This window comes from Carassius carassius, chromosome 14, assembly GCF_963082965.1.
Source record: "Carassius carassius chromosome 14, fCarCar2.1, whole genome shotgun sequence".
NCBI classification, from domain to species: Eukaryota; Metazoa; Chordata; class Actinopteri; order Cypriniformes; family Cyprinidae; genus Carassius; species Carassius carassius.
This window is the reverse complement of record NC_081768.1, coordinates 32,551,023-32,567,589: the sequence shown is the minus strand read 5'-3', so window position 1 is coordinate 32,567,589 and position 16,567 is coordinate 32,551,023. Positions and strand designations below refer to the sequence as shown.

Here is a 16,567-nt window from a genome sequence, read left to right as displayed (position 1 = left end):
GCCTAATCAAAATGACCATCCTCCCAAAGTTTCTTTATCTATTCCAACATATCCCTGTACTCATCTCAAAGAAGTTTTTTGCCAAAGTAGATAAATCAGTCTCTCATTTTCTATGGGGTAATAAACCAGTGCGCATGCGGAAAAACATATTGCATGACATTACTACTGACATTAGTGTTAACCCTGTAGTCACTCAATCGCTTAAAATATGGATGCAATTTAGAAAGCATTTTGGTCTGAAGCATCCCTCTATCCTTGCCCCTGTAACTCACAATCACAGTTTCAAACCTTCTATTATGGACTCTGCCTTTCAACTCTGGAGCGACAGAGGTATCACAGCTATCAAAGTCCTCTATGACAATGGTATCTTCATGCCTTTCGTCGACCTATCAGCCAAATTTCAACTCCCTGCCTCTCACCTTTTTCGCTTCTTTCAAATTAGGCATTTTGTACAAAGAAATTACCCTGACTTCCCAAATCTACCACCAGAGACTTTGGTAGACACTCTTCTCAAAGTAAACCCTTATCAGAGAGGAGCTATTTCTCATATCTTTAAAGCTCTGGATTCCACTCTCTCTAATTTCCCCCAAAAAAACAGAGATCTTTGGGAACAGGGCTTGGGGTATATTGAGGAAGACCAATGGGACCAGATTGTAGAGCTAGTCCATAACTCTTCCATCTGTGCACGGCACGGACTGATTCAATGTAAACTAATACATAGGACTTACTACACTAACCACAGATTGTCTAAGTTCTACCCCAATGTTATACATGTCTGTAATAGGTGCAACTAATCTCCTGCAGATTTCATTCACATGTTTTGGTCATGTTCAAAGCTAACAGACTTTTGGTTTAAAATTTTTAACACTCTTCACACAGCCTACCATTGTATATCAAACCCAAATCCTTTGTCTGCCCTTTTTGGCATTTCACATGCTAGCACTCTAACAGCTGAAGCACAACATTCTTTGGCCTTCTGTCCTCTGCTTGCTAGGCGATTGATCTTACTTAACTGGAAGCAAGCCTTACCTCCATCATATGATAGATGGATTAAGGAAGTTTTACATAACTTAAAACTTGAGGTTAAGGTTCTCCCTTAGAGGCTCCTTGAGGAGATTTGACAAAACTTGGAACCCCTTGCTATCCATCATAGATTCTCTAAATATCATTCCTGATGAGTGAAATGTTTATGTCCTTTGGACATACAGTGTAACTAACAACAATGCTACTTATTTTAAATTTTTTGTATTTTATTATATATATATATATATATATATATATATACACACACACACACACACACACACACACAGGTCCTTCTCAAAAAATTAGCATATTGTGATAAAGTTCATTATTTTCCATAATGTAATGATAAAAAATAAACTTTCATATATTTTAGATTCATTGCACACCAACTGAAATATTTCAGGTCTTTTATTGTTTTAATACTGATGATTTTGGCATACAGCTCATGAAAACCCAAAATGCCTGTCTCAAAAAATTAGCATATTTCATCCGACCAATAAAAGAAAAGTGTTTTTAATACAAAAAAAAAGTCAACCTTCAAATAATTATGTTCAGTTATGCACTCAATACTTGGTCGGGAATCTTTTTGCAGAAATGACTGCTTCAATGCGGCGTGGCATGGAGGCAATCAGCCTGTGGCACTGCTGAGGTGTTATGGAGGCCCAGGATGCTTCGATAGTGGCCTTAAGCTCATCCAGAGTGTTGGGTCTTGCGTCTCTCAACTTTCTCTTCACAATATCCCACAGATTCTCTATGGGGTTCAGGTCAGGAGAGTTGGCAGGCCAATTGAGCAACGTAATACCATGGTCAGTAAAACCTTTTACCAGTGGTTTTGGCACTGTGAGCAGGTGCCAGGTCGTGCTGAAAAATGAAATCTTCATCTCCATAAAGCTTTTCAGCTTTTCAAAATCTCCTGATAACTAGCTGCATTGACCCTGCCCTTGATAAAACACAGTGGACCAACACCAGCAGCTGACATGGCACCCCAGACCATCACTGACTGTGGGTACTTGACACTGGACTTCAGGTATTTTGGCATTTCCTTCTCCCCAGTCTTCCTCCAGACTCTGGCACCTTGATTTCCGAATGACATGCAAAATTTGTCCAAAAGTCCAGTGCTGCTTCTCTGTAGCCCAGGTCAGGCGCTTCTGCCGCTGTTTCTGGTTCAAAAGCGGCTTGACCTGGGGAATGCGGCACCTGTAGCCCATTTCCTGCACACGCCTGTGCACGGTGGCTCTGGATGTTTCTACTCCAGACTCAGTCCACTGCTTCCGCAGGTCCCCCAAGGTCTGGAATCGGTCCTTCTCCACAATTTTCCTCAGGGTCCGGTCACCTCTTCTCGTTGTGCAGCGTTTTTTGCCACACGTTTTCCTTCCCACAGACTTCCCACTGAGGTGCCTTGATACAGCACTCTGGGAACAGCCTATTCGTTCAGAAATTTCTTTCTGTGTCTTACCCTCTCGCTTGAGGGTGTCAATGATGGCCTTCTGGTCAGCAGTCTTACCCATGATTGCGGTTTTGAGTAATGAACCAGGCTGGGAGTTTTTAAAAGCCTCAGGAATCTTTTGCAGGTGTTTAGAGTTAATTAGTTGATTCAGATGATTAGGTTAATAGCTTGTTTAGAGAACCTTTTCATTATATGCTAATTTTTTGAGATAGGAATTTTGGGTTTTCATGAGCTGTATGCCGAAATCATCAGTATTAAAAAAAATAAAAGACCTGAAATATTTCAGTTGGTGTGCAATGAATCTAAAATATATGAAAGTTTAATTTTTATCATTACATTATGGAAAATAATGAACTATCACAATATGCTAATTTTTTGAGAAGGACCTGTATATATATATATATATATTATTTTTATATTTTATATTTTTATTTATTTTATTTTATTTTTTTCTTGTTTGTTATCTAGGAGTGGGGGGCGTCAGGGTCTGGGACCCCATGTAGGGGACAGGGATAGTGTAATGTTGGAAGTGTGTGGGGAGAAACTGGAAAAATGTGAGCACTGTTTTATATTTATAGGTACTGTTTCTCATTGTGTGCATCCTGTATTTCGGTGCTCAATAAACATTTGGAAAAAAAAAAAAAAAAAAAAGAGCAAACAGTCGAAGTTATTATGCGAGTTAACTCGAGTCAGAATGTACATATGCACAGTTGCATTTGTCATCCGTCATCGTGACATCAAGTGGACTTTTGAAGCTGAAATAATGAGTGGATTAAGCTTGGACTTGGAATAACATGGATAACTTTCTTATCGGAGGACTGTAATGCATCACAGGCAGTCAGGTTCATAGAAGAGAGACTACGGCTCCTTAAATTAGGTAAGACAAAAAGTTGTATTTTTCGCAACAGGTTTATTGACTTTTTATAGCAATATATGGTGGAATATACGACAATCGGGTCCAGTCGGGTCTGTGTCTTCGGGTCCAGCTTTCAAATAATTGACAGGTCCGGGTTGGTTCGGTGTAGTACATTACGAGTCTCTTTCTGAGACTTTTTTACAGACATAACAACAGCACAGATTTTATGACATTTAAACTGAGCAGTGTATTTTTTTTCTCCATATGTTTGACTGACTGTATTTTATAATGATAATGAACAGGCAGCATTGTCAAAGTAGCTAAGCTTAACTGTGTGCACATGCTGCGCCGGTGTTCTGTTGATGTAGCATACTTTGTCAGAATAGCATACCGGAAGTGGAGTTTTATAGCGGAGTCTGTCAATTTTTATTAAATACAGTTTATACAAGGGTATGCTTTTTTGGTGTTCCGTCAAAACACAGGCTCAATCACTTGAGTTTTCCCTTCTAACAGTGGAAGCAACTTCTCCTTTTAGTTATAAAGCTCATTGGAATTTTAAACGGTTTGCCTTTATCTGTGTACATTCACAATAAAATCAAATCTTTGTGCATAAAGTAAGCCTAAAAAAAATAGGATGCCGGTTTGTGCCGTATGTTTCCTTTCGTGCAGCACAAAAATGAACCAAAACTCTGCGTTTTTTCTTTCATATTTTTTACTTATTCAAGTGAAAGTATATTTCTTGTGTAGGCCTATTTATTCACTACATATAGCCTGTCTTTATGATGTTTTTCTCCACTCGCAGAAGCGCTGCAGGAGGGTGATGTGATATGGAGACATTGTAAATCCTCATGTTCTGTTGTGTGCTGCTCTTTGCACATGTAATATCAATCCCCGGGAAACAAATGTTAGTATTTTTAATGGGTCACAGAAACTTATTTCTAATTTAATTTAATTCCAATTTAAAATAATCTTGTCAGTTAATGGTTAATAATCGGTTAACAAGCGAGGTTGTCGGTTAGGAAAAATAACCAAAATGAGCATCCCTAGGAGAAAGGTATTGTAATAATGTAAAAGGTTTTTCAATGTTTTTGCATTCGAATGTGGATTTTAATTTTAAAATCATAATTTTTTTTTTTCTTTACAGCCCTAATGTGTGCAGTACAGAAAAAGAATTGATAAGAAGAATCAAAATTATAATTCACTAAAAAGTTGATGATTCCTGACATTAAGCTTTTGGATTTCCAAGCCTAGGTATGGGTTAAAATGTTAAATAAAATGCTCTTTTTTTTTTTTAATCCAAGTCCACCTTTGCTAGAATCAGAAAGAGCTTTATTGTCAAGTGGGTTCACACATGCACAAGGAATTTGTCTTGGTGTTAGGAGCTTCCTGTACAGAAAATACAAACAGTGCAGACATACATAAAATGAGATAAGAGACAAATTATAAATAACAGTAATAAAAATATATAGAAAAAGGAAAAATATCCATAGACAGAACTGTGAATGTTCATGTATGCTATTAGGCCTGGGCGGTAAAACGGTATCAATATTTATCATCCGTACACCTTCTTGGATATCGATATAACAAATGTTGGATATAACGGGCGATATAGGCACATGCTGTGAGTGATGCAGACAGCAAACGCAAACACGAACACATGCTGATTTCAGTGCCATGCCTGCCTGTGATGAGGACACTCACACATGCGTTTGGAGGCACGTGCACATTCACAAGAATCAAATTTTGTTTGTTTGAAAAAGTTTGCTATTATAAACTACACGTTCAATGTGATTTTAAACAATTCCAGTCAAGAAGACTGCTGTGCTGTTTTCTCTGCTGCACACATATTTAGCCTGTTGACTTTCACTCAAAGTATTCAGCTAACCAGGAAATATTTTCCAATGAGAGTTAAAATAAATGTGAATATTTAAAATGTTGTATTACAAATAATTTCTTTATTTTTGGCATTAGGAATTGACGAGAATTGAAATAATTAAAATTTAAACGATGCCCAACCTTACCCATACACCATATAATCTTTTACTTTCACATTTCAATCAACACCGTTTTAAACAGTTTCTTTTCTTTTAAACCCTTCTTTGCTTTTGCCATTCTAAAAAACAACCACAATCTTATACGTGAATGTACTTTTCAAAATTATTTATAATAAAACAGTTGCTCCTTGCAACAGGTATAGGGTAGTATGTTTAACATAGAATCAAACATGACCATCTTACTGCAAAAATCACTATATGACATCAGTCGAGTTTGAAACCGTTAGCTTCGGTGGTTCCATGTTGCTTCTTATCACAGTGAGACAGAAAATACAAATCTTTACTGTGATACAAGCTATGACAGTTACCACTGTATTGAAATTGTGTTTATTGTCTTCCATGTTTCAAAAGTCAAAGCATCTCTATCTTCATGTTATTCAGCTGTAGAGATATCTAATGGGTCTCACTTGTAAAACAGACATTACAGTACATAAGTGTTAGGATTAGGGTTAACCCTGCTCCATAATGCTCACATCGTCTTACTTGGGGTAAAAAATAGAAAAATAATACTACTTAAGTACTTTGTACTTTGTAACAGTAACTTGAGTAGTTTTTCAGCAAACTACTTTTTACTATTTTCAGTAAGTTTAGTGGTACTCAAGTAAATTATTCCTTAAGTAGAGATACTTTAACTTTGACACAATATCTTAATACACTTTCCACCACTGAATACCAGTTAATGTCTTAAGGGAACACCTGAGGTGTGTCAGTATAATTTGGTCTTAAAGCTGCTGTCTTAAATAACAAAAAGAAAACTCACTCGCTGCTAGCATTAGCTTTTCCTGTTACATCAAAATTTAAGTTTGAAAGGAGTTTCAAGGGTATCAAAAATGTTCATATTGTAACAAACTAATTTCAAGCAAAAGATAACTTCTAGAACATAAGCTGCATACAGCTTATATTTCTAACAAAGAAAAAAAAAAAAGAGGAATAGAAGGCTTCAGTTGAAGTCTGTAAGTGCTATCATTACCTCTTCCTCTTCCAGCTCCTCCTCTTCATTGGCAGTGATCATTCCCAGAAACTCCTTCTCTCCAACGAGCCCCAGGTCATCATCATCATCGTCATCATCTTCCTCCTCCGTGTCTGAGCTGCTGTCAGCGACTCCGTCCAGCTGTGTGATGTCCAGCAGCTGGTTGAACTGGAGGTCAGTCTGCAGCTCTGTCTCAAGCTGAGGACACATCATCAGACTCGGGTTTAGAACCACAATTTTATGAGGATTTTTTTTTTTTTTATTCCAGAATCACAATAATTCATATTTACTTGCTGTGTTTTAGTCTTTGGATACAGACGGGAGAGAAGTTACCATTTTTATTCCAGCAGAGGGCAAGATGCACGTGTTGTTATCTGAGTATTACTTGATGTCACTTCCCTTTTACAATCTGAATCAGAAAGAGCTGGGGCCTGTACCATGATGGTAGCTGAACAAATTCAGGATTAGTTTTGAGTTGACAAAACCAAACCTCTCCAATCCGGCTCTGTTGGTACCATGATGCTGTTCATCAACTTTCTTTGTCAGCTCAGGCTTTGATCCTGGGTTTGTGGAGTGTGTGCACATGAATGTGTGAAATCACTGGTGAACAGCCAATCACGAGCCTCGCAACACAAAGCAAGTTTGATTTACTTCTAGTGAGAGACCCAGTGAGATTCAAAACTAAAGGTTGTGATGTCATCAAGTTTAGAGACACTTTTCGCTGTGGGGCACAGATGACAACTCTCGCGTCCGGTGTAGACACAGACAGTGACTGCTCTATTTACAAACAAGTTCTATAAGAAAAAAAATAAAAATAAAAAATCTAAACCAGTGGCATAAGGAGATGGAAATATAAACTAGAAAAAATATGAACAGGTCCTCGGTCCATGACACTGACTCACTGCGGAGCTGCAGTTTTAATCTGAACAGCTCTTAAAGCGGAGTGGATGGTTAGATGCATGATGGGCTAGTATTAAAAAAAATAGCATCTTTCCAGCATTAAGGTAATAATTTTTTTTATCATCTTGTTGCAGTTTTAAATTTGACTGCTAAATGAATGATAAAGAACTATATTAAAACTTGTTTTGTAAAATTTCTTCGTCATTTGAATATTGATTTAAAAATCGGTTTAAATCATAAATCAGATTTTTTTTTTCTAAAATAAAAAAAAAAAACAGGGATTTTTTTTTAGGCTATATGATATTACCCTACTTTAAAAACAAGTAAAGAAGGTTCCCTTTAAAATTACTTTAGTTGTCAATTACTAAAGCTTTTTTTTTACTTCGTGTGAATGTTGTTGATTATAATGAGAGAACTTGAGTTTAATTGTGAGGACGTTTTATTAATTCTTTAGAGCTTCAAAGATTTAATCGTGCCGGTTTAATTTTATTAGTTTCTTGTTTTAGGCAAATTAGGCCTAAATAATGGGAACGAAATTATACAGTGCTTCACATTTAAACATGCAACAATTTCTTAATCAGTTTACAGACAAATGTCTTTTTCCCAATAAGTTAAAGGACAGGTAACGAATAACAAAAATGCATGTTGTTTTATTAACCCTCTGGAGTCGATTAACGCGGATACGCGTTATGAGTCATTTTCTCCTGATAACCCCGAAAAGAACTTAAATTACACTTTCAGTTTTAATCGTACAGATAAGAGCAATACATCAATCGAATCTGTAAAGGGTCTTCTTTTTTTTGGATACAAACATAATAACAAAACTTTGTGCACTTATAAAATAAAGATAACAAACAAGATGTGCTGTCTGCAGCCTTTGTCTGCGCCGATCTTCATTTACAAACATGTCATTAAAATGAACTGTAACTCCGTGAATACTCAACGAAAATACATGAGAGAGATATCTATAGAAAGCTTGACATGTCTACTTTTAAACTAAACAAGCCGACGAAAACAGATATTCTGTGATAAAGTAATCCTTATATTGACATTTTGCATATTAATCCATGTAGCCAACCCCCCTAAAATAGGCTACCACTTTTAATGCTCCAATGCAAAGTAAACCACAATTTCTTTTGAATAATATAACGCATAATATAATATAAATAATACTGCACACCTTTTAAATGTGTCAAATCTAAAATATGGTTGAATACCATGTAGATTAGAGAAATATTATCACAGGTTCAAGCACAGGCTTAACATCCTGCTTGAATTCGTTCTAAGAAATGCAGATAACTTCATAAGTACCAAACTTTCGTCTGTGGATATTAAATATTTTAACTACAGTGTTTTTCTTTCATTTTCCCTGACTGAAGCCATCAAATCTAACACATCAGTGAGGCAAAACTGACGTCTATTAGCGAAAATGTATTAATTTCTTTCCCAACATTTTTTTATAAATTCTAACCACAAGCTTTTGAATGGTAGTGTATAATGCTACAAAAGTTTATATTTCAGATAAACTTTCTATTCATCAAACTAAATTTTTTTTAAAATACTGTAAATAACGGTTTTCAACATTGATATTAATCATAAATGTTTGTTGAGCATCAAATCATCATATTAGAAGGATTTCTGAAGGATCATGTGATGAACACTTGGAGTAACGATGGTGAAAATTCAGCTTTGATCACAGAAATAAATTATATTTTATTGTATTATTTTACATTGTAATAATATTTCATAATATTACTGTTTTTACTGTATTTTGGATCAAATCAATGCAGGCTTAGTGAACAGAAGAGACTCTTGAACTTTTGAATAGTGTACATCCAACAGAATGATTCTAGCTTTATTTACCAATGTAGTATTTACCCTAAAAACAACTGGATGATTGATGTGACAATGTGATAATGTTTGTTCCAAAAGACCTGATTAAATGCATGAAACTTGTTTATTATAAATTGTGGCAAAACATGCTGTCAGCCTGTGTGTTGGTTGGGATTTTTCAACTATTTCAGCACATAGGATTTTTAAATAGTTACGTCCAGTAGGTGGCGATAAAGCACTGTCATAAGTGAGTGAGTCAGCAGACTATTCAACCATTTCAGTGAAAAAGGCTGCTTTATTCATAAACAAACAATACTATGGCAATCAAAATAAATCATTGCTATTTCAAGAGTGAATCCCGCATAAATGCGTATGTAATTCCCAAAACTTTGCCGTGTTTATACAGCCTTTGGTCCTAGCAGCATGAAAAACAAGTCATATACAAATAAATACAAATTCTGAATGGATATTAGAAAGCATAGAAAGCGCACAACTAGCGCTCCCTTTATAATTACTAAAAATCTGTTATCCATCTTCATCGAGATCTCTAGCACTAGCACTCCTGTAGAACCAGGACTGTTAATTATGAAAAAAAATAGTAACGTAAGCCTAAATGTTTCCAATATGCTAGGAATATAAAAGCCCCGACATGGAGTGGATAACTGTTAGATATAAAGTAGAAAGATATATAGCGAGAGACAATTACCCCTCAAAAAAGTCAGTATGAAGCTTTCTCTTCCCGACTGCGAGTGGAGGTTTATTTTTCTCCATATTTTAAAAGCTAAAATTAGCTTCACCGGAGCGGCGCCAAACAAACAGTCCTGTCGACGATGTCATGCGCGCGCACAGCGCTCTTTAGGCGGGACGTTTACATTTTAAAGAGAAATGACAACTAGCCTATAAACACACTTAAAATAAATTGTAAATAATCAATTCACGATATTTACTGTATCCTTTGCATGCATTTATTTTGATTTGTCATTATTATTTTTACTAAAATAAAAATATCCGAGGGACCCCCCTAATTCTATTTTTTTACTTCTTATGGGGGGTCCCCAATACCTTATGGGGGGTCCCGGATCCCCCCAGCCCCCCCTCAATTCGAGCACTGGTTAAAGGTTTTGCTAAAGGTTAAGAGATTGAAGAATATGACAAATGTAAACATCATATGAAAAATGAAGGTGGAAAAATAAAATAAACAATCTTGCTCTATCAGTGCAGTCACAAGTGAAACTTGTTAACTTAGTTTATACTTTTGAAAATATATAGTGATAGAGACTCGAACGTGTAAGGTCAGATTTTTTAAATAGTGCAATCTATTGATACTACAGCTTATTTATATTAAATGATCTGTATACATACATTTTTTGTTTAAAATAAACGATTTATAATAACTGTTAAACTAAAATTGCTTGTGTAAAATATAAATAAAAATAATAAAAATATGAATCACAATAATTATATAAGTCATAAAATGACTCTGTAATTATCATTAAAGCCAGACATCTTCTATTTATTTTTTATTTTTTAGCATTAGTGACCTTTAATTTGGAGCAAGATAAACTGGAGTGACTTTGTGTTAGACATGTGTCACTTCTCTCACATCTGATTGGTCCAGCTCCAGTTTGAGATCTCTAACCCAGAACATAATCTGCCCCAGAGCAGGTTAGCCGTGGAGTCTAAGTGATTATGGCAATAAATGCCGCTAAAAGCCAAGCCACCCGTGGTACCTAAAACCCAGGATTGCTGCAAACTAACCTGAAACTTACCCGGCTAGCCGGCTAATCCAGCTTCATGGTACAGGCCCCTGTATTGCCAAGTGTGTTTATACACACAAGGAATTCATCTTGGTGACGGGAGATCCAGAAAAGACACACTGTGTGTGTGTTCACTGCTGTGTGTGTGTGTGTGTGTGTGTGTGTTCACTGCTGTGTGTCTGTGTGTGTGTGTGTGTTCACTGCTGTGTGTGTGTGTGTGTGTGTTCACTGCTGTGTGTGTGTGTGTGTGTGTGTTCAATCTAATCTCTATTTTCAGCATCATTACTTCAGTTACACATGATCCTTCAGAAATCATTCTAATATGCTGATAATAATAATAATAATAATAATAATAGACAATGAATAAAAAATATATTATATAGAATTAGAAATATAAAGAAAAAAAATATATCAACACAGACAGAATTATAAAAGCAGAAATGTGGTATATTCACAGCTGAAAGGATTTGATGAGTTATTTCCAGATGTGCAGCCCTGAGATGTGTCTGCTGTGGTGATGACTATATCTCTGTTCACAGGTGTTTACCTTGATGTCAGGAGCAGCTTCTGTCTGTGGGTCTGGAAGGGCAGTGGACTGCTCTCTGAAGCTGGTGTCGTTCAGCTGACTGCTGTGATCGGAGCACAGAGCCTGAGCCGGTGGAGTGCTCATGTCTCCGAGCTGCGGGCTGAACTCGATGCCGTCCAGCGTGAACTCGCCCGGAGTGTCAGAGGCGGACAGCGAGGCTGCGTCTGTGATCTGACGGTTCGGCGGTGTCTCACACACCGAGGCTGCTGGAGCCGGCTCAGACAGATGGGTCAGAGCGCTGCTGCGGGCCACAGCCGCCGGGTGAGACAGCGGGTTCAGCACATGCTGAGCTCCTCGTGTCACCATCACAGGAACATTCACCTTATAGAAATGCCCTGAGGAAAGAGTTCAGATCATTTTCATCAGAAGATTTAGTGTCAAAGTCATGTGGAACTGGCGGTTATGAAACCTGGAACTCATTATCATTTACATCAGCACAGAGCGGTCTGTGGACTCTGAATCTTCTGCATGAATAATGGAACTTTTAAACAATTGTATTACAAAGAGAAATGGTCATGTTCTTGCCTGTATCATTTCATATCAAAGTGCAAAATAAACTACGAGCATGCAATGTCGTCAGTTAAGTCATGAAGTTACCAATTAAAGCGGCCTTAAAACTGTATGTAGCCTTTGTATTAATTATAGGAGTCACAGACTTTAAGAACAGGTCTCTGAAACGCAGTGGTTTTTCAAACTGTCTTGGAGCATCCCTCATCAAACACAACCGATTCAACTCAGAGATGTGTGTCAGATCCATATCATTCAGCAGCTGACAGCAGAACTGATAACCAGCTGCTGTGATGGCTGCTAATCAAAGATCAAGAGAAAAATTTAAAGATTCATCTAGATTTAATTTAGAATTTACTGTTTGATCAGTGTATTCAGTTTCTATACTTGCTGAAGGGCAAAGGTAAATGTGACATTTATTATAATGGGTTTTTGTTTTAAGTTCACTTAAATTAGAAATTATTTCAAGTAGTCTAATAAATGTTAAAATTGATAGCTTTGTATTGTTGAACGGCTAGTCAATGGTTAAATATTAGGTGAAAAAAAAAACTATTTCATAGAGACAGAGTGATACTGCCCTTCAGTCATTAAAAAAAGATGCCATTATACAATTATTAAAAATATACTGTCTTTATCTTGTTTCTACATTCATTTAAAGATTAAATGTGAAATTAAAAGTATTAATAAAAACATTAATGTTAGGTGGGATTAACGGATTAATTTCAGAAAAAAAGTTGTTTTTTAATCGATTGACAGCACTACTTCATTTGCTCAGTGTAGTAAAATAAAGCAAATCACTTTATGTTGTTTATCATAATTCTCCACGCTTTACTCTTTGAAAATTGCTGGTTTACAGCCAGAGGCAGACAGTAGAGAAGTATTTTTACTCTGCTTTAGAAATACTTTTCAAGTCTCTGTACTTCATCAGTGTTTTTCTTTAGAAAACTTTACTTCACAACATGCCAAAGCATTATATTGTACATTTACTGCACTACGTTTCATATTAAATATCATTTAATGCTTAATTACATTAGAAATCTAGTACTTTCTTTTACTCTAGTAGAAAATTCAAAGATTTACTTGAGTACAAGAGAGAACTACATTTTTTATATACTTAAGTATTAAAGGTAAACAACAACAACAACTTTTATGAAATGTAGTGCAGTAAAAAGAATGACATTATGCTTTATAATGTAGTGAAGACAGACTTTCAGCAGTCAGTTTACTGCACTTATCAAAGTCAGTCACCTTTATTTATATAGCGCTTTAAACAAAATACATTGCGTCAAAGCAACTGAACAACATTCATTAGGAAAACAGTGTCAATAATGCAAAAATGATAGTTAAAGGCAGTTCATCATTGAATTCAGTGATGTCATCTCTGTTCAGTTAAATAGTGCCTGTGCATTTATTTGCAATCAAGTCAACGATATCGCTGTAGATGAAGTGGGCGAAATGATCTGATCTTTCCATCACTGTTAGTTCAATGTGGAATCATCTCTAGTGCTCGTGTGCTTTGACTTCTCTGCATTATATCATCACTGCGCCACAGTGTTCATCGCCTCGGCCTCAGAGGTTTGGTGTGAAACACTTTCTGTGTGTGCGTTTCTGTGTGTGTGAGTCTGACCTGAGGCCGTCTGCAGCGTGACGCCTGCAGGAATCTGCACCGGATACGTGATTCCAGCCGGCAGAGAGAACGTCGCCACAGAGCCACAGCTGCCCTGAAACACAGGCAGAGACTGAACACTTTCATTTCACACTCAGAAAACTTCACCTGAGCAGATCAGCAAGATCTTCAAGGAGATCTTCAACCCTACATACTGCATTAGACTAACTGAGAAGTGTCACAGCTCTTTAGTTGGTTTGATTGCTTCTGTTGTCCTCATTTGTAAGTCATCTGCTAAATAAGTCTTAAGTGTAAATGTAATGTTTTGTATATAATATTGAATACATCAGGCTTTTATGGCTCACATAGTCTGATATAGTAAGAATGTGATGGGAAAAGGGTTAATTTTATTCAGAGACTCAAACGGAGAAAAAATGTTCTAAAAATATTAGCTGCAGATGCTGATATTTCTATGATGATATTCTGCTGCTTGTGACGTAAATCAGTGAGATCTTTCTAACAGTAGAGCAGATACTGACATAAACTGATGTAAATATCAGCAGTCGCGCTATATCTCCAGTAATGTGTGTCAGTGAATGATCCGCACATATAATGCAGTGATTGAGATTTGAAGAAATAAGGTCCAGATGTGCAGCCTCTAAAACATGATTGATGGAGAATCAAGTAAAGCTGAACTGCTTGAGTCCAGTAAGAGTTACTGACGTTATTCTGATGCCTACTTGATCAAAATCACTCAAGATCTGACACCAGAAGCAGTAGCTGATGCTGGACGCTTGTACAGTTACACTAAAAGAGCTTTGACTGGATGAAACACTATTAATCAGAGACAGAAGACATGGAAGAGATTGAGAGTGAGACGGGTTTAACAGCAGAGTTTGATCATCTAGAGCCTTAGATCAAGATCAAATATGATCCAGAGCTTCACAGGATCAAGTATGAATCACTGGACAGACAGTTCAAGAGCTTATAATGCTGATTACTGAACATGATCATCTGAAAACCCAGTGACCTTAAACAGCTGTGAAAGTGGATGTGAACTATATCCTGCACAGCTCTGTTTGTGGACTTACTGCTTTGGAGGAGAAACTCGGCACATTCGGAGCTGCTGGAATGACAACTGAGAACAGACAGGAAAACTTTAAATATAAATGAACAGAAACATAACAGACAAAAGAGTGAAAGCAAACGCATGCAGTGAGGCACACTGGTCACAGGTAATGATCAGCGATTGAGATCACAGTAAGTGAAACACTGCAGAAGTTCACTCTACTAGAGCTACTGGTCTCTGGTTAAACAAAATGATCTCACAGATGAAACCGCTGCTGTCACAAACATGTTAAACACTGCAGTTTAGACCATTTAACTTGATGCTAGCAGCTGTAATGGCGTGCATTTATTATGATGGCATTGGCAGTGGACTGAAAACACAGAACAGACCGGTGGGTTTATGGAGACTCTGGGAGTAGTTCGCTGGAAGCTGCAGAACAAAATTGGATGGATTGCTGTCTTTCATGAAACCCTCCACAGCCTTAGACTGAATGACCTTTGACTCCCAGAGCTGAAACACACACACACACACACACACACACACACACACGCATCAGAGCAACTACCCTTGTGAAAATTAACCATGGATTTTCTTCAAGTGAATCCAAAGAAACATGGTTCTATAGTTAAAGAATGGAAACCACAAATTAATCGTGGTGTTGCTACACCAGCATTGTTTACAGATGGTATTTCTACTACAACTTTGGTTATATAAAATGTAATCAATACGGCAAAAACAAAACAGTTACTAGCCTATACTTACATAACCCTCCTGAAAAAAAATAAATAAATATAGAATCCATCACAGAAATTCTAATGGTTTTCACTGTTACAAACCATCATCTTTCAACGATTAAAAATGGTTTTCCTATAGTGTGTTTTAGAAAATTTCTTATTAGGCTCTAGTGGTTTTAAGCCACCATTATAATGTGACACATTACCAGTAGAGACCCACAGTGACCAATACAGTTTCCATTAAAACCAGCACAATTCCCATTATAGCCAGTGACCCCATTACAAACTCTCTGATGGTTTCTATTGTTTATCGTAATCAGGGAGGTATACACTCGTGATCATTATCTCCATCAGAAATGAGCGCCGCTGATAAGATTAATATTATATTCATGTCGAAACGAGTCTTGTTTTGGTCGTTACCTGTCGGAGGTTGTCCAGCACTCGTTCCTCCACTCCTTCATCAATAAACAGCTCTCTGATGCTCTCAATCACATCCTCGATGACGGACAGATACAGCTTCGGCTGAACGATCAATCACACTGTATCTCAAATCTCTCATCTCTTTCACACGAACTCAACGCGTTTGATAAGCGCTCGAGACTCACCAGAGTGTTGGCGTTAGACAGCATCATGCCTTCAGCGGACACAGCTGGCCGTCAATTAAGAGTTTGTGACTCCCTCGTCTTCTTTAAAGGTCCCGTTCTTCATGATCACATGTTTTAAACTTTAGTTAGTGTGTAATGTTGTTGTTAGAGTATAAATAATATCTGTAAAATCCTAAAGCTCAAAGTTCAATGCCAAGCGAGATATTTTATTTAACAGAATTCGCCTACAAAAAAACGACCCGTTTGGACTACTTTTTTTTTCTTTTTTATTATTATTTCTTCTTTAGCATACAGTACATAAAATGTATTAACAATACATCCAAAGTCAACAGAACTAATAGAAAAAAAGGAAAGATACAAAAAAGAAAAGAAAAAAGAAACAAAAATACAAAAAATCAAGTATTAATCATGGTACATTAAAGATCTCATCATATCTCCTCAAAAAAAGAAACACATTTTTTTGTTATTAATTAGTCTTAGTGATTTAATTAAATATTCTACTTCACATAAGAATTCTATACAATTAGTTTTTTTCTTAAGAATTCTTTGTTTGTGAAAATAGAACTTTGCTACAAGGATAAGAAAGTTAACAGATGATTCTAAAGATTTGTTTGGGT

At 36.6% G+C, this 16,567-nt stretch overlaps 1 protein-coding gene across 1 annotated transcript in view; it reads right to left on the bottom strand.

The window, feature by feature from the left end:
- Positions 1 to 16,038, bottom strand: part of gtf2a1l (general transcription factor IIA, 1-like) — a 78,173-nt gene extending 62,135 nt beyond the window's left edge. The window contains exons 1-7 of the mRNA XM_059565443.1: positions 15,951 to 16,038; positions 15,766 to 15,867; positions 15,001 to 15,121; positions 14,634 to 14,680; positions 13,564 to 13,657; positions 11,391 to 11,764; positions 6,354 to 6,551 (exon numbers count right to left, since the gene is read on the bottom strand). Coding sequence (XP_059421426.1) covers positions 6,354 to 6,551; positions 11,391 to 11,764; positions 13,564 to 13,657; positions 14,634 to 14,680; positions 15,001 to 15,121; positions 15,766 to 15,867; positions 15,951 to 15,977 — 963 coding nt within the window. The 5' untranslated portion in view covers positions 15,978 to 16,038. The remainder of the gene's footprint in view (positions 1 to 6,353; positions 6,552 to 11,390; positions 11,765 to 13,563; positions 13,658 to 14,633; positions 14,681 to 15,000; positions 15,122 to 15,765; positions 15,868 to 15,950) is intronic.
- Positions 16,039 to 16,567: the final 529 nt, after the last annotated feature.